Source organism: Narcine bancroftii, chromosome 3 (assembly GCF_036971445.1).
Source record: "Narcine bancroftii isolate sNarBan1 chromosome 3, sNarBan1.hap1, whole genome shotgun sequence".
In the NCBI taxonomy this organism is placed as follows: domain Eukaryota; kingdom Metazoa; phylum Chordata; class Chondrichthyes; order Torpediniformes; family Narcinidae; genus Narcine; species Narcine bancroftii.
The window spans coordinates 28991515-29010460 of NC_091471.1; the positions used below are offsets into that span (position 1 = coordinate 28991515).

The following is an 18946-nucleotide window of genomic DNA, read 5'->3' on the forward strand; positions in this document are numbered from 1 at the left end:
TTTAAATAAGTAGTTCCACTCTACCCCATCAAAGGCTTTTTCAGCATCTAAGGCAAATGTCATCATTGGTTTTTTTTTAAACTTTCTTGAGCTGCATGAATTAAATTAATAAGTTTACTGACATTGTCCGCTGTTCATCTTTTCTTGACAAATCCAGTTTGATCTTGCTTTACTATTTTTGGTACACAGTCAACCAATTTGTTTGCTAATAATTTCGCTATTATCTTATACTCTGAGTTACATAGGGATATTGGCCTATGTGATGCTGGTGTAAATGGATCCTTCCCCGTCTTTGGTATAATGTAATTATTGCTGTCTTACATGAGTCTGGTAAGTTTTGTGTTTCTTCTACCTGATTCATTCCAGGAGAGAAGGAATTAATAACTCTTTAAATGTTTTATAAAATTCTATTGGAAATCTATCCTCTCCCGATGTTTTATTTTTTGACAGTTTTTTTTAATATATCCTGTACTTCCTCTATTTCAAATGGTTTTATCAGTTTGTTTTGATTCTCTTCTTATAATTTCAGCAGTTCAATTTTAGCCAAAAACTCTTCTATTTTATTATCTTTCCCCTCATTCTCAGTTTGGTAAAATTGTTCATAAAATTCCTTAAAGTTTTCATTAATCTCTGTTGGATTTGTTTGTCCTTTTTCCTTGATGCCAATACAGTTCTTTTAGCTTGTTCTATTTTAAGTTGCCAGGTCAATATTTTATGTGCTTTTTCTCCCAATTTGTAATATTTTTGCTTTGTTTTCATTGTGTTCTTCTCCACCTTGTACATTTATGTTTCATATTTTATTTTTTTGTGCACCAATTCTCTATTTTTCTTTATATGTCCCTTTTCACAAGTTCCTTTTCTGTACTTGCTATCTCCCTTTCCAGCTGCTCTATTTCCTGATTGTGTTCCTTTTTTATCTTAGTTACATAACTTATTATCTGTCCTCTAATGAAGGCTTTCATTGCATCCCATAATATAAATTTATCTTTAACCGATTCTGTGTTTATTTCAAAATATGTTTTAATTTGGCATTCAATAAACTCTCTAAATTCATGCCTTTTAAGTAGCATAGGGTTTAACCTCCATCTATATGTTCTTGGTGGGATGTCCTCCAGTTCTATTGCTCATAGCAAGGGTGAATGATCTGAAAGTAGTCTAGATTTATACTCAGTTTTCCTGACTCTCCCTTGAATATGAGCTGACAACAAAAACATATCAATCCTTGAGTATGTTTTATGCCTACTCGAGTAATATGAATATTCCTTCTCTTTTGGGTGCTGTCTCCTTCATATATCCATAAGTTTCATTTCCTGCATTGACTTAACCATAAATTTGGCTACTTTATTCTTTTTGCTTGTCTTCTGTCCAGTTTTATCCAACATTGGATCCAAATTAAGGTTAAAATCCCCTGCTATCAATATATTTTCTTGTGTATCTGCAATCTTAAAAAAAATATCTTGCATAAACTTTTGATCCTGATCGTTAAGTGCATATATATTGAGTAAATTCCAAAATTCTGAGTATATCTGACACTTTATCATAACATACCTCCTTGCTGGATCTGTTATTTCCTCTATTTTGATTGGTACATTTTTGTTAACTAATATGGCTACACCTCTAGCTTTTGAATTATATGACGCTGCTGCTACGTGTCCTACCCAGTCTCTCTTCAATTTGTTATGTTCCATTCCAGTTAGGTGCATTTCCTGCACAAATTCTCTATCTATTTTTAATTTTTTCAGTAAATATAGTAACCTCTTCCTTTTAATTTGGTTATGTATTCCATTAATGTTTATAATCATAAACATTGGCCATAAACGTGGCTATCTTATATCTTTTTTACACCTCTTTTCTGCCTCCTCGCCACCTCCACCCCCTTTTTCCCCATTTTTGTCTTTTAAGTTTCCCTTTTTAAACTCAATGAATGACAACACATTTAAAACATAAAATACTCCAACAATCCCCACACCCAATAACACCTTAACCCCAAATTAACCCTCACCTCTCTGAGTTGCCCCTTATCCCTTGCTGGGCAACCACAACTCCCCTTTCTATTTGGTTTGTGATCTTGCTCGCAAGTGTCAACTAATTTCGCAGTGACGGTTATTCTCTCCCCCCCCCCCCCCGAAAACACCTTTTTTTATACATATAACAAAGCTCTCTCTTTTCCCCCCTTCCCTTCCCTTCTTTTTCCATCTTTAGTTCTTTACATATACATTATTTTTACTTTATATTATTACATCTTTATATATACTTTATTGCTGGTCTTACCAAGACACAAGAGAAACTTGTCCGTGAACTACTCTTTGCAGATGATGCCGCTTTAGTTGCCCATTCAGAGCCAGCTCTTCAGCGCTTGACGTCCTGCTTTGCGGAAACTGCCAAAATGTTTGGCCTGGAAGTCAGCCTGAAGAAAACTGAGGTCCTCCATCAGCCAGCTCCCCACCATGACTACCAGCCCCCCCACATCTCCATCGGGCACACAAAACTCAAAACGGTCAACCAGTTTACCTATCTCGGCTGCACCATTTCATCAGATGCAAGGATCGACAATGAGATAGACAACAGACTCGCCAAGGAAAATAGCGCCTTTGGAAGACTACACAAAAGAGTCTGGAAAAACAACCAACTGAAAAACCTCACAAAGATAAGCGTATACAGAGCCGTTGTCATACCCACACTCCTGTTCGGCTCCAAATCATGGGTCCTCTACCGGCACCACCTACGGCTCCTAGAACGCTTCCACCAGCGTTGTCTCCGCTCCATCCTCAACATCCATTGGAGCGCTTACACCCCTAACGTCGAAGTACTCGAGATGGCAGAGGTCAACAGCATCGAGTCCACGCTGCTGAAGATCCAGCTGCGCTGGATGGGTCACGTCTCCAGAATGGAGGACCATCGCCTTCCCAAGATCGTATTATATGGCGAGCTCTCCACTGGCCACCGTGACAGAGGTGCACCAAAGAAAAGGTACAAGGACTGCCTAAAGAAATCTCTTGGTGCCTGCCACATTGACCACCGCCAGTGGGCTGATAACGCCTCAAACCGTGCATCTTGGCGCCTCACAGTTTGGCGGGCAGCAACCTCCTTTGAAGAAGACCGCAGAGCCCACCTCACTAACAAAAGGCAAAGGAGGAAAAACCCAACACCCAACCCCAACCAACCAATTTTCCCTTGCAACCGCTGCAATCGTGTCTGCCTGTCCCGCATCGGACTTGTCAGCCACAAACGAGCCTGCAGCTGACGTGGACTTTTTACCCCCTCCAAAAATCTTCGTCCGCGAAGCCAAGCCAAAGAAAGAATTTCTTGTTACATCTCTTCATCTATCCTGCAAATGCTCTGTGAATTCTTGTGCTTTCTCCGGATCCGAGAACAGCCTGTTTTGTTCCCCAGGTATAAATACTTTAAGTACAGCTGGATGTCTTAACATGAATTTATAACTCTTTTTCCATAAAATCGTTTTTGCCATATTATTTCCTTCCTCTTCTTTAAGAGTTCAAAACTTATGTCCGGGTAAAAAAATATTTTTTGTCCCTTGTGGACAATGGCTTATTATCTCCTCTAACTTTATTCCTTGCCCACTCCAGTATATTTTGTTTTGTCCTATATCTTAAATTTTACTAAGATGGATCTCCGTTTTTGATGTGCCAGTGGTTTCAGAACTAGTGCTCTGTGTGCCCTTTCTATTTCCATTTCTTCATGCAATTCTGTCATTCCCAAAATCTTCGGGATCCATCTTTTTATAAATTTCTTCATCCTCCTTCAGACCCACTATTTTTATGTTGTTTTGCCTACTGTAGTTTTCCAACATATCAATTGTTTGAGATAACAACTCTTGTGTTTCTTTAATTTTTTTGTCACTTTCTTCCAATTTTTCTTTTAAATCATTTACTTCCAATTCTAGAGCAGTTTCCCGTTCCTCCAAATTTTCTACTCTTTTCCCTATTTCTGTCATGACCAGTTCTAAACTTTGCACTTTATTTTCTGCTCTTTTCATTTTTCTTTTAATTGCACTAAATTCTAATGATAACCATTCTTTTAATGACCTTATTTGTTCTTCAAAAAAGGCTTTATCTATATTTTGTCCATCTGTTTTACCTTCTTTTTCTCTGTGAAGATCTTGGATTTCTTCCTCTTCATCTTCTATATCTGTACCTGTGTTTATGTCTTCTCTTCTTTGTACCTGTGTCTCTTCTGCTCTTTCTGATGAATTACTTCTATGTCTTTGTCAGGCCTTCTCTTGCTGGGCCTCTGGTCACACTCCATCTGTCTGTCAGGCCTCCTGCTGTTGATCATCTGCCGTTATTTTGTTCCTCCAGCTGAGCATCCCGATGCTGGGTGTTTCTCAGCTGGTTGCGTTGTAGCTGCCCACTCCTCGGCTGAGTTCCCCTCCCAGTGGTGTTCATTTTATCCTTTGATTGCGCACTGCACATGCACGACTCCTCGCGCATGTGCAGTTGCGCACCTTTGTTTGGCTCCGAGAGCCATTTTTGGAGTCCACCGGTCGGGAAGTCACAATTTCGCAGGGCACTCATCAACCTCGGAGATCGGTTGCTCTTCACCACCGTAGCTCCCTGCTCCTGCATGCAGGTAAGGCCTCCTTCTTTCTTCTCCGGTGATTTTCCTTCTTTTTTCTCCATTGTTCTTACTTTCTCTCTTTTGGGTGCCATCTTCTGGCTCTTCTCTGTAACTTTATCTTCTATTTCTTGAGTTTTATATTTGTTGAGCTCTGTTTTTTACAAACTTTTTTGTCTTTTTTTCTGGAGAGGGCTGGTTCAACCCAACCAGCCACTACTCCATCACGTGACTCCCGCCCACCTCAGCCTCTTCTTGACAAAACTTTTTGAGCCAAAGCCTCAACTCCCACTTTAGCTGTGGCCCACTTGCATGATAGCTATAATGACCACTAACCTTATTCCTCTGTTCTAATTAAGCTGAAAAATGTTTTCAGGTGCATCTATTTCAATGAAAGGAGTATTGTAGGAAAGGCAGACGAGCTTAGAGCTTGGATTGGTATGTGGAATTATGACATTGTGGCCATTAGTGGTTGCAGGATAAGCAGGACTGGCAGTTCAATGTTCCAGGGTTCTGGTGTTTCAGACCCTATAGACAGGGAGGGATGAAAGGGGAGGACAATAAAGTCTCCCTCAATTCAATGCTGCTGCATAATGAATTCCACATTCAAGACCAAGTCAAGATGGTGGATGGGTAGTTAGGAAGCTTTCAAGTAGCGGTGTTTCTATTGCCTTTCTAGATAGAGTGCATGGATCTAGAGGTGCTCTCATCTTGCAAACACTTTTGAGGGCTGTAGCTTGATCAATGACCACACACGAAGCACTTGGCCAAAGGCTTTAATATCCTGAAACCTCCAGCATACAACTAAATGTTTCTGGCCTGGATCCAAGGCTGGAATTGAGGGAGGAGACTACAACTCTCAGCTTTTATTGGAAAACTATGGGGAGGTGTGTTACTAAGTCAGAGACGGGCCAGCCTGAGCAGTCCAGTGAAGTCCCTCACCTGCATTACTATGTTCCAGCACATTCACCCCTTTCTTTTTGGATAAAATCCTGCAGAGTGGGACACTGTCCATTGTCATTACCTCTGGTCATGCAGGCTATACCAGTTCATAGATTCAGCCAGTCCAGTGGCTTTATCTGCCACTGTGATCAATGCACCACTGGTGGTGTTGTCATCAGCTCTTGCAATGCAGTGATCCGTCTGGCAAGCTGAGTGTCCAGGGGCTGAGTTGAGGTAGTGTGAACTGGTTCCGGGGGGGGGGGGGGGGGGGAAATATCGGTTGCTATGCTGGGAGTTGTAGGGGTGTTGGAGGCGGGGGCCTGAGGGGTTGTGGTGATGATGGTGATGGCCATGAGAAATCATTTATCTGGACGACACCTAGGGCTGGCTGGTCACTGACGAGGGTTTCTGGGTGCACCTCCTGTGCTGGGGCCCCTGCTTAAGCCAGACAGCAGATGGACATCGTGCCTTCCCACCCGTCCGGGTACTGTACATGGGTGCACTGAGGGTTAGCATGCAAGAGGTGCACCTCCTCAACTAGTGGGTCTGCCTTGTGGGTCCTAATGTGTCTACGGCAGAGGACTGGCCCAGGGGTCGTCAGCTAGACCAGCAACATGGTTCCTGATGCCAACCTCCTACGAAAGGAGAACAGTTCCTCACGTGGGGTGGCATTCATGGATATACAGAGTAGGGACCTTGTGATCTGGTACACCCACATCTGGTATTATTTGCAAGTTTTGAAATTTACCTGCACACCCATTTTAAGTCACTAACATATATTAAATACAGTGATCCTACGCTAGAGTACCATTCACCAGTCAGATGTAAAACAACCATTTCCCATAACCTTCTGGTTCCTTTTAGTCAATTTTTGATCCATACTCTAACTGACAATCTTATTCAACTGGCCTCACTTTTGCTAAATGGCCTTTTTATACAAGTCTGCCGAACACCTAATGAAACCCTTATGGACAATATCAGCTGCATTCCTTTCATCACCTGTTACCTCTGTTACCTCACCAAAGTCAGGTTAATCAAACATGACTTGACTTTAATAAATGCATGCTGGCTCTCCTGTATTTAATTTACTCAAGACCAATTAGTATCTTGCTAGATTTTTATCCAATCTGAAATTCACTCATTTTGATTATTTTTCATTACACCTTGATTCACATTTGTCTTAATAACTGAATTGTATTGTATACCCCTTTTAATTCCATGTTCTCACTATCTCTGCTATCCAGGCAAATTCTAGCTTTGACTGCCTAACTTCTCCCTCTCGGGAAAGTAACTCCACACACTTGAAATAAGTCCTGTCTGAAAAATCTTCCATTATTATTTGAGACTGTTACCAGACTTTTGCTGTGTTTTACTTTGGCCAGATCCCCTATCATCTGGCAACATTTAGTTCTTCTCCTATTAAGGAGTTATATTTTAAATTGTTCCTTGTCCTTCTCCATTATCAATCTCATGATAAAATGATCACTGTTCCCCAAGTATTCCTCCTCTAATAGATCCATTTGGCCCATCTCATAAGCATGCATCCGATGCAACAATGCCCCCTTCCTTTTTAGGCATTTTAAATTTATATATGAATATAAATACATGGTTAGATAAAGAATACATGCCATGAGGTGTAAGAATAAGAACAAAATAATTTAATAGTATAAGTAAAGATCTTGAGGAATTAACAGAGATGGCATTGTGTTTCTGACAAATTATGGAAACTTGAACTCCCACCTCCAAAAGATCTGGATGTTGATAAATTCAAACTTTCAAAACGAAAAAGATCAATGGAATAGTGCAGCTATTATCCAATAAACACACAGAAGAGACTTTTGGAATTGAATGGCCTGGCTCTGTTTCTTTATTAAATGATATCTTATTCAAACAAAGTTACAGGTGGATAGGCATATTGGCCTTCGTAAAACTAAGTACTGAGTATATGAGATGGGATGTGATGGTAAAGTTGTATAAAACACTGGTGAGGCTAAATTTGGAGTATTGTGTGCAATTTTGGTCACCTAACAACAGGAAGATATCAAGAAGATAGAAAGAGTGCAGCAAAGGTTTACTCAGATGTTTCCTGGACTTCAGGAACTGAGTTACAAAGAAAGGTTAAACAGGTTAGGATTTTATTCCCCAGAGTGTTGAAGAATGAGGGGAGACTTGATAGAGGTATTTAAAATTATGAGGGGGACAGACAGAATAAATGTAGATAGGCTTTTACCACTGAGGATAGGTGAGATACAAATGAAAGGACATGGGTTAAGGGTGAAAGGGAAACTTTTAAGGGGAACATGAGGGGGAACTTCTTCACACAGAGTGGTGGGAATGTGGAATCAGCTGCCAGCTGAAGTGGTGAACATGGGCTCAATTTTAACATTTAAGAAGAATTTGAACAGGTACATAGATGGGAGACATATGGGGGCCTATGGACTGAGTGAAGGAAAGTGGGACTAGGCAAAAAAAATGATTTGGGACAAGACTAGAAGGGCTGAAGGGGCCTGTTTCTGTGCTGTAATGATCGACAGTTGAACGTTTCTGTAGAAGTTAAACACTACTGAAAAGAAAAAAAGGTCCCTATCATTTTAAAACGTATAGTGTTTTGATGCAGCCAGTTTATTTATTTAGTCAGACTCCTATTTATCAAAATTCAACCTAATTGGGATCCATGTGGTGGGAAATAATTTTCTCATGTGTTTTGCTGGATTTTTAACCAGTCTGAAATTCCAACTTTTATGTGTTACATTCTTTGTTTTAATGCAACTCCAAGAAATTAAAGTATCCCTTTGATTTTCTGAAGCTAATCTCAAAGTATGAGATCAAAGGAATTAGTAAATTCCAATCATTTCAAGCAACGAAGAGATAGTGCTTCATTTGTGAACTTTGTAATGAGTGTCTCTCCCTAATATTGTCTTTACTCTTAGCTGTCAACATTAACAGCTAGTCTCAAGCAGCCATTTTCAATCTTTTTTCAGCTATGGCTCCCCTAGGACTCTGCTCAAAGTTTATGAGCCCCCTTCCTGTGAGGCAGTCAAGTTTTGATTTCTTCCGTACTTCTCTCCAAACGACGACATAAAAAAAACCAAAAAAATTTATGTAACGTGAAGTGAAAAGAAACCAAGGCTTTTACTTAAATGTGGTATGCCCCCCCCCCACCCATTGGGAATGGCTGGTCCAAAATACAAAAAGAGACTTGTAAGATTTAGCAGTTAACAGGCTACTTCTGAACTGAAAGGATCTAGTAAATTCTCTATTTGCCCAAATGAAGATTTTTAAAAAATTAATACAGGTTTATTTGAAAATATAAACAAAGTGATACTTTCATTATCTCTCCATGGGAGTGACAAACAATATATGGATTTTATATGTATTTCAAGAGGACTCTAGGTTACATCAAAGAAATAAATTGTGGGGTCTATTAAATTTGCACTGCAATTCCAACCATTTGCATCAAATGACCCCACATTACATTTTAAAGTGCAAGCACAATGAAGGTTATCTAAGAATCTAAATAGAGAAGTAGGAAATTGTGCAAGACCACGAATGGTATCAGAAACTATTTATGACGCAGATTCAGTGTATTTCAAGAAATAACCATGATTTCAGAGAAGCAGGAACGAGAAAAAAGAATAATCATTTCGAGCTTCACAAGAAAATCTGCAGATGCTGGGGTTGACTGCAATGCACAAAAATTCCAGAGAAACTCTGCAAGTCACACAGAATCCACAGGAAGTAAAGACAGGCTTTGTCCCTTCGTCAGGAGTATGATTTTACAATCCTTTTGAGAATTTATTTATTTCCATTCTCCTTATTGTCATGGGAGAAGTACATCATAGCTAAAATAAATAAACCACTGGAAGAACTCAGCAGGTCAAGCAGCATCTTTGGGGGCAAAGAAATTGTCGACAGCTCAACACTGATGCAAAGTCTTGACCTGAAACATTACCAATTCCTTTGCTCCCATGGATGTTGCTCGATCTGGTGAGTTCCTCCAGCAGTTTTTGTTTGTTCCAGATTCCAGCATCTGCATGATTCTTTGAGTTTGCTCTACATTTATCAAGACCATTCGGCTGTGAATGAGCAAGGAAATGTAATTCCTGATATCCTGCAGCCTGTCCAGTACTGTAGGAATTCTTCTTAACTCTTGTGAATACACACCTAATCAACACAATTGCTCCTTGCCTCTCCACACTGAATGTCAACCCCCACCCCCCACCCCACCTCTCTTCCCGAATCTGTCCTCGGACTGCAAACCCACTGCTACCAAGAGCTGGAGGCATAGAACAGCAGACCAAGAGTTCATAAAGTCTGTGACAGGATATTTAGGAATATTTTTTGGAGATAAATTAGGAAAAGTAGAGTAGGTTACAAACACACACACACTTTAAAACAGATCTTATTTGAAATACTGAAGAATTCATATCCACAGTGACTTTGCAGCAATTGTGAAGAGTGGCTATGGAGATTTCACAAGTTGATGTTAATTAAATTGACATTATGGAATGAATAGACTATTGTCTTTAAGCAAAAGCACAGACATGCTGTCTGTTGATACCTTTTTGCAAGAGTGCACATAAAGGTCACTGATGGGTTCTTGTTTACCTAAAAACTGATGAACCAGAAGACTGACTTATATTGTTCACTGGAGAAGGTCAGGTTTTTTTTTACAAGTGAGAGGGAGAGGGTCACATGGGCTTTCTGGAGTTGGAGAGTCTGAGTGTCTCAGAGAGGGAGACTAATCAGTGTCGGCCAGGAGAAGCTTGTTGGAACTGAAACAGAAGCTCCAGAGTGGCGGATGGCTGGAAGTACTGGCTATCAAATGTTTCTCTTGGAATAAGTAGAACAGAAAGGAACTCTATGAAAACCTGAACGAAAGAGGTTATCATCTGAAGAACCCTGATGGGGCAGGCTTCATCAGTAAGACAGTGAGGTGACTAATGGTGGTACCTCAGTTGTAGAAATCCTGGAACCACACATCTCGCTCTACAAAACCCACAAGAACCTTCCTGAGTGGTAACCATTTACCTTTCAAGAACCAAAGCCTGGTGAACTTTATACATGTTAAATTCTGTGCACAGTATAAGAATTGCCTATAACCAGAGAACTTGGAAGAATGAGAAGTGAGATTGGACTGTGAACAAAACAACTTTCTTAAATTTACACACATTACATACACGTGAGCTTAGAATTAGAAGGGGGTTAAGTTGGGTTAAGTTAAGAAAGTTAAAAATAGAGATAAGTTAAAGTTTTATTCTGGTTTCATGTTTAAAGATAATTAAAACAACTTTTGTTTTAAGTAACCATTTGTTGTGGTCAATATCTATTGCTGCTAGTTTTTGGTGTCCTTTAGGCTCGTAACAAATCTGAGACACAACATCTGCTTGACAAAGATATCATCAACCTAGCACCAGCCCAAACAGAGCACAAGTGGTAGTGGTAGTAATTGGCTAGTAAATGACTATAGCCAAACTATTAATTGGTACACACTCCTGGATGCATACCCCCCTCAAATTTCAGACATGGTGAATGATATTGCGTAGTATTGAGTCTATTCAACCATCGACCTGAAAGCTCCTTATCACCAGCTGCCAATCCGTTTCAAGAACCATCCATATACAACATTTGAGGCTAAGTCATCTCTATGAATTCCAGAGGGTCCCTTTTCATATCACAAACAGGGTTTCTAGCTTCCAGAGGCAGATGGACAGAATGGTGGACGAGTATAGATTGAAGGCTATCTTCCCATACCTCGATAATCTGTGGCCACACCTTGGAAGCAAATGACACCAACCTCAAAAGTTTTCTCCATGCAGCGAAAGCCCTGAACCTCACTTATAACTCTGAAAGAGTTGCGTGTTCAGGACTAAACACCTGGCTATTCTTGGCTACATGGTGGAGAATGGCATAATTGGCCACAATCCCAATAGGATGCGCCCCCCTGTTAGAGCTCTCCATTTCGAGAACCACAAAGGTTTTGAGGAGATGCCTGTGGTTTTTCTCATATTACACCCAGTGGATCCCTCAATACACTGATAAGGTTCGCCCTCTCTTAAAAGCCACTAATTTCGCCCTCTCAGCTGAAGCCCAAATGGCTCTTAACTATCTCCAGAACCATGCAGTAGACTAGAATGTACCTTTCCAAGGGGAAAGTGATGCTTTGGATGTAGCCCTGGCCACTACCCTCAACAAGACGGGTAGGAAGGTTGCATTTTTTTTGTGGACATTACAAGGCCATGAACTCTGGAACCCAACTGTGAGAAAGGAGGCTCAAGTAGAAGCCATGAGGAACTGAAAACACTACCTGGTTGGTAGGAAATGTACGCTCTTCACTGACCAGCGCTAGGTCACATTCATGTTTAATAATGTCAAGAGGGGAAAAATCAAAAATGTCAAGATTGCTAGGTGGAGGATTGAGCTCTCCATCTACAATTATGATATTGTCTATCGGCCAGGAACTTTTAATGACCCTCCAGATACCTTATCCAAAGGAAGCTGTGCCTCTCCACAAACCGACCAACTGCGGTCTCTACATAATGAGCTCTGCCATCCAGGTGTCACCCGCATGGTTTATTTTGTCAAGGCGCGCAATCTGCCCCACTCCATGGAAGACATCAGGGAAATGAACAGGTCTTGTCAGGTTTGCGTGGAGTGCAAGCTGCATTTCTACCATCCCGCAAAGGCGCACCTGATCAAGTCATCCAAGCCCTTCGAATGGCTCAGTGTTGATTTTAAGATTACTCTCCCCTCCATAAACAGGCACAATTTCTTGCACTCTGTCCTCCGCTTCCCATTTGCCATTCCATGTCCAGACACATCTACTTCATCAGTCATAAAGGCCCTATACTCCATTTTTGCCCTGTTCAGGTATCTCAGCTCTATGCATAGCGACCGGGGCTTATCCTTTATGAATGATGGTGAGGGGCATCACATCACATCCAGTAGAACTACTAGCTACAACCCCCGGAGGAATGGGCAGTTTGAAAAGGAGAATGCCACAGTCTGGAAAGCTGTCAAACTGGCCCTGAAGTCAAAAGGCTTTCTAAACTCAAGCTGGCAGGAAGTTCTCCCTATGGTGCTCCATTCCATGTGGTCACTACTATGTACCACGACCAACACTACTCTTCATGAGGTCCTATTCAATTTCAAAAGAACATCATATTGGGAACTACACTCCCAACCTGGCCCACCACTCCTGGTCCAGTCCTTCTCAGGAAGCACGTGAGGAGATCCCCGGTCAGCCCAACAGCAGCGGCATCTTTCGTACATATCTGAGTTTACAACAGCAATCCAGCATGTCTCCAGTCAAGACAACATCATGGCAGATGCTCTAGCCATGCCAACCATCCAAACATTGGCACAGGGGATTAACTACTCAGAACTAACAGAGACACAATGATTAGATGAGGAGACACACAGCTACAGGACGGCAGTCTCAGGACTGCAGCTGCAGGAGACCGACTCCCTGGTGGAAAGGGTGAAACTGCTCCACACCAATCCCACGTATGTCTATGTGGAGTACTCAGATGACAGGGAGGACGTCATCTCTATCAGGGACCTGGCACCCACAAGAACAGAGGGTCCATCGCCTCAAGTGACCTGCGAGCTCATTCTCGCCACCCCCAGTCAGGGCCTCGGAGGATCTGGTTCAGGAGGAAAGTGCATCCCTCTCCACCATTGAGCCAGAGACTCAGCCTGCCTCTCTTTCATCACAAGGGGACCAGGATACCCAAGGATTCCAAGGCCCCCTGTTGCTAAGGCGCTCCACCAGGATCTCCAGACCGCTTAAATCTGTAAATTTGTAAATAACTGTATATTTTTCAACCTTTTTTTCTGAATCCATGTTCTCTATCTTCATTCACAGACTCCAAATTCTACAGGAAAGGGTGAATGGAGCCTTCTGGCTCCATCCCAATCTGCCCACATATAACCCTTCTAAAGACTACTGTGAAACCCTACGCAGAGTTATAAGCTAGTAAAAGCATTTTTACTCCCTCCAGTCATGAAAGCTTTATTCACACTACAACATGATCTGTGGAAAATATATTCTTTATTGGATAAAGAACCAAAACTGTACCAACAGTTCAGGTACTGTTAGGTCTGCTTTGTTCATGAATGAGTGAGACAAACACCAGGCTGAGTCGAAATCAGGGTTCTTTGTTCTTTATTACCGGATTGTAACACTTGCGACTAACAAGTTAGTCGGAGAATGCATTCTGCCGTTATCAGCAAAATGGTGATTTTTTATACCCTTGGATACATGCTTAGAACATCATCATATCATTACTTGTCCAATGACTAAAACTGTTGCTATCCTTTCCCTGCTAGCTTCCTGCCTCTCAATCCATCAATGTCTCTCTTATCTTGTAAGTACAAGGATGCATTCTGTTACTCCTTAGTACTGGGTGACTCCTTCTCCGGTCCCATCTCATGATGTTTTACCTAACAGGAGTACAAGGACACCTCCCCTTCTTGTTACTGCCCTGTACAGGGTAACTCCCTACACATTCCCATCTCATGATGTTTTACCTTACAATCCCTCCTTTGTCCTCTTTAGAGGACAATCTCGCCCTGACTATGCTACCACCGCGTTACATTAGTTCGCCTATTATTGCCAAGCTCTATACGGGTTCTGTTCACAGGGCAGTTCGGCTGGTGGGCGAGGGCTCCCCCAACCCTCCTTTGCGTACACCCCCCATCCGTCACCCCGATCCCATTGCCCGTTTACAAGTTTCATCCCATTTGCCCCCAAGCAAAAAACTAGCTAACCCCCCGTACATTAGTAAATACCCAAGTTAACATATGGTCTACAATCTGATTAATAATGTTTGTGTTACAATCAATGTTATAATATTTGGGTTACAAGCAAGGTTAAAATTATATGTGTAACAATCTAATTCACAGTACACAAGTAAATCTGCAGTACATAATTGCAGGAGAAACTCAACACGGCACGCAGTTTCCATTTAAAGTAAAAAGGCAATCGATGGTTCAGGCCCTTTCTGAGCCCTTCTTCAGGAATGCTGAAAATTAGGCAGAGAACTAAATAAAAATGTGAGTTGAAGGGAAAAGTGAGAGGAGAAGGGGCAGGAACACAAGCCAACAGGAGAGGTAATAGATGATACAGGTAGGAAGGGAGAATAGAAAGAAGCTGAGAAGTGATCGAGGGAGAGGGCTAAGAAGAGTAGGAAAAGGAAGGGAAATGGGTGGGAAATTAAAGTAAGGGAGGAGCGTGATAAGTGAAAAATAAAAACCGGGGAGCGTGTTAACAGATATTAGAGGTCGATATTGATATCAATTAGAGATTGATATCAATCTCTGCAGTCTCCAACCAGATGGCATCAATATCGACTTCTCCAATTTCCGTTAACCCGCTCCCCTGGATTCCCTTTCCTTTATCTATCTGTCCCCCTTCCTGCAGCTCAATACCCCTTTCCTTCCATCTCCTTTCGCTCCTCCTAACATTTCTCAGCATTTCTCTACCCTCCCAAATTATATTGCATCTGCAATGCTCTTGTCCATTATTTCAGTTAATTTACATCCTCTTGATGCCTTTATACATCTTCTTCCCAACTCATAATCCCACCTAATTTAGCATCATTGACAAACTTCAAACAATGACATTTGATCCTCTCAGCCTAATTGTTGACGTTGTTCATGAATAGCACAAATCATGGAATGCCAAACTAAGAAAAATCTACTTAGTCTTGATCTTTACTTCCTGTCCACTAACCATTTCTCAATTCATATCAGTAGGCTGTTATTAACTTTGTTTACCAAATGCTTAAGAAGGAAATTAGCCAAATTCTACTTAAAATCCAAAAGCACCATACTGACAGGTGCCACCTCATCAATTCTAATAGATAAATCCTTGTTGAATTCCAGTACATTAGTTAAAAATGATTCATACTTTCTTAAATTAAGGGAGAGGATAGACTGATCATTGCTGCCTTCTCTAACCATTCACCCATGATCTGGCAACCCCAAATTGTTTCCATTTTAGCATCAATGTCCAGCACTGCTAATGCAATAAGATAGATTCTCTATGGCTTCTGTTACACAAATTTAACTTAAGTGTCCAAGAAGTAATACCCCTTTCCTTCCATCTCCTTTCGTAGCTCGCTCCTCCTAACATTTCTCAGCATTTCTCTACCCTCCCAAATTATATTGCATCTGCAATGCTCTTGTCCATTATTTCAGCTAATTTACATCCTCTTGATGCCTTTATACATCTTCTTCCCAACTCATAATCCCAAATTATATCACGTGAAAGAAGTAATTCTCTTGATAGCTAATCAGTAACTCTTGTTTTCAAGTATAAATTAGGCAGAAGTTGACTTTGGCTATCAGGTTATCATGTGCAAGGTGAAGCTCACTGCCTAAGAATACACAATAAAGAAACATTTGAGCAAAGTACCAGAGACTTGTTGGTGCCGATGAAGCCGAGAAGTTAACTGATTCATGACCACAAAATTGTACACTTGGAAGTCTAGTCTGTTGCAAAGCATTATGTTTAAAGTTCATCTTGTACACCTCTAAAATCACATGAAATCAGCATTCAACTTTAAAAAAATGGTGGAGCTGCTATAACATCAGCACTGCCTCTGATGTGGACCTGCGGGGTGCGTGGAGAGGGGACACGGAGCTCATCCACAGGGTTCCATTGCTCAGTCCAACTATCGACAGCTCTGCACAGGCTTGAAATGGCCTGTTAAATGAACTGATGGTGGTTTATTTTAAAATCCTGCGTTGTGGGATCTGGGATCAAGATGGTGGCGCCCATGTTTCACCTCGAGGGATTACAGATTGGCATAGGGCACCAGAATTGGGGAAACCACCCCTATTTAAGAAGAAACAGAGGTTACAACCCTATGGGATAGTGACCATGGTGGTGGATTAGCGAGGGGCTCTCAGGCAGCAAGCCGTTGGTAACTCGAGGCGAGGGCTGTTAGTGACTGTTAAAGGACTCACACCCGGCTGTGAACTGCTGGAAACTGACTTGAGACTGGCCGAAGGGGTACCAGATGTCAGAACCAGGATGTGACAGGGTGCCATGGGCACGGAAAGCTTCCTGATCGTGTCAGAGGTTTGGATTGGGAGCTTGGGTTGTCAATGGTATGGACTGAAGGCTGTGTGGCTGTGGGAGCACTGGAGGTTAATCTATGGACACTCAGTAACTCTGGGGGACTCTCTCTTTCTCTGACTGTAAGGGGCACCGGGCAATTTTTGCAGATGGCTTCTGTTACACAATTTTGTGTAATATTACAACTGTTTTAGTACATAACAATAGAGGAATTTCAAATCTAAAATTTAACATAGATTTTAAAATATGTGCCGCTTACCCATTCGTCCATCTCGTGGTGGACTTATTAATGACAATCTTGGTGGACCCATAGATGAATCAGACTACACACATGGCAAAAAGATAAAAAGTAAAGCTAATGCAGGAATTAAATAATTGTTCTCCACAAAACAACATCATGATTACTTTTGACAGAAAAAAAAGAGGCTTATGCCAGTAATTGGAATCTAGGTCTATTTGGTTTAAGTTTTGCCAACAATCAAAAACACAAATATTGTTAAGTGAAATGTAGCGGGAAATGCACTGTCCCCTATTATTACACCATTTTCTTAGCAGAGGCGCTGACCCTTGAGACTAAATTCTTCAACATATCTAAATTAAAGAGAATCTCCACAAAATGATTGTACTTGTATTTTACATATTTCATGATTTGCACCATCTGTTATATGTTTTCTACATAGAAATCATATGGTTGACTTTTTATGAAACTTCTATGAAGCAATTTGAAAATTAGAAGGACATACTAATGGGACAAATGGCATTGAGTCATTTGTTAAGAGCATAAGACATCAGAGCAGAAACAGGCTATTCAGCCCAAAGAGTGTGCCCTGCCATTTTCCCTTTCCCCATAATCCTCAATATCCTGGCTAATCAAGAACCTATCAGTCTCTGGAAACCTATCAATTTCAGATTAATCCAGAATCTACCTAGTTTCATGTTGCGCTCACTTACTTTTCCCGATGAATTAGGTCTTCCATCAATTTCCATTTTGTGAGTCCTGCATGGAACAAGATATTTAACAGTTTGATGAGATGATTAGATAACTATTAGATCTTATTCTGTCAAAAATATAAATATGAATAGCACAGGTTTGTATTCAACAGTAAAATATTTATTGACAAAAAATTATATTTTAATCAAGGCATTATTCAAAAAGTTAACATTTATTCTCCATCTTTAGGAATTGAATTCAGGAGTAGGGAGGTAATGTTGCAACTGTATAAGGTACTGGTGAGACCGCACCTGGAGTACTGTGTCCAGTTCTGGTCTCCATATTTGAGGAAGGATATACTGACTTTGGAGATGGTGCAGAAGAGGTTTACTAGGTTGATCCCTGGGATGAAGGGGATGACTTATGATGAAAGATTAAATCGTCTAGGATTGTATTTGCTCGAGTTCAGAAGAATGAGAGGAGACCTTATAGAAACTTGTAGGATTATGAAGGGTATGGATAGGATAGATGTAGGAAGGTTTTTTGAGCTGGCCGGGGAAACTAAAACCAGAGGACACAGTCTCAAGATTCGGGGGAGTAGATTTAGGACAGAGATGAGAAAAAACAGTTTTTTCCCAGAGAGTAGTGAATGTTTGGAATTCTCTATCCAGGGAAGTGGTTGAGGGTGCTTCAATAAACATATTTAAAATTCGGTTAGATAAATTTTTACATGATAGAGGAATTAGGGGATATGGGGAGAAGGCAGGTAGGTGGAGTTAGGTCACGGATTAGATCAGCCATGATTGTATTGAATGGCGGAACAGGCTCTATGGGCCATTTTTGGCCTACTCCTGTTCCTACTTCCTCAGCACTGTTAAAGAACATCCTCATTGCTCAGTCACAAACAAACATGGACAGCAATTTTTCTACCCTGATTCAATCTCAATTGTGAGAGCATAATTACACATACTAGATTTCTACTCTAAATAAAAAATTAAATTTATTTATCCCATTATAGCTCGTATAGTGAGAATGGTTCTTCTATTAGCAGTCTAACAGGTCAGCTCTGACATTTATAGTGGCATGTAAACAGCATAATTTACAGATATTGAATTACAATAAAAAGAAAGATCAATTAGTACCAAGCAAGGACAGTATAACACTGTTACAGCGTTCTTTCTAAAGCCTGATGACTGGAGGGAAGAAACTTTTAAGTCGGTTTGTGCGACTTAAAGGAGAGGAGAGCATGTCTGGGGTATTATGGTCCTTCAATATGTTGGATGTATTTCGTAAGCAGCTGGTGATAAATTAACTCTTCCTACACATGAACTCATGGCACCAATTAATCCAATCCCTGGACTACCATCTTTGCAATTTAACCATTGTACAACTATACCTCTGGATATTTATAC

General features: G+C 40.9%; 1 protein-coding gene across 4 annotated transcripts in view; it reads right to left on the reverse strand.

The window, feature by feature from the left end:
* rnf212 (ring finger protein 212) overlaps positions 1 to 18946 on the reverse strand; it is a 166484-nt gene that overhangs the window by 56233 nt on the left and 91305 nt on the right. For all 4 annotated transcript variants that reach the window (XM_069923680.1, XM_069923678.1, XM_069923681.1 and 1 more), the window contains 2 exons: positions 17555 to 17600; positions 16863 to 16926 (listed from right to left, as the gene is read on the reverse strand). In XM_069923680.1, the coding sequence (XP_069779781.1) occupies positions 16863 to 16926; positions 17555 to 17600 (110 nt within the window). The remainder of the gene's footprint in view (positions 1 to 16862; positions 16927 to 17554; positions 17601 to 18946) is intronic.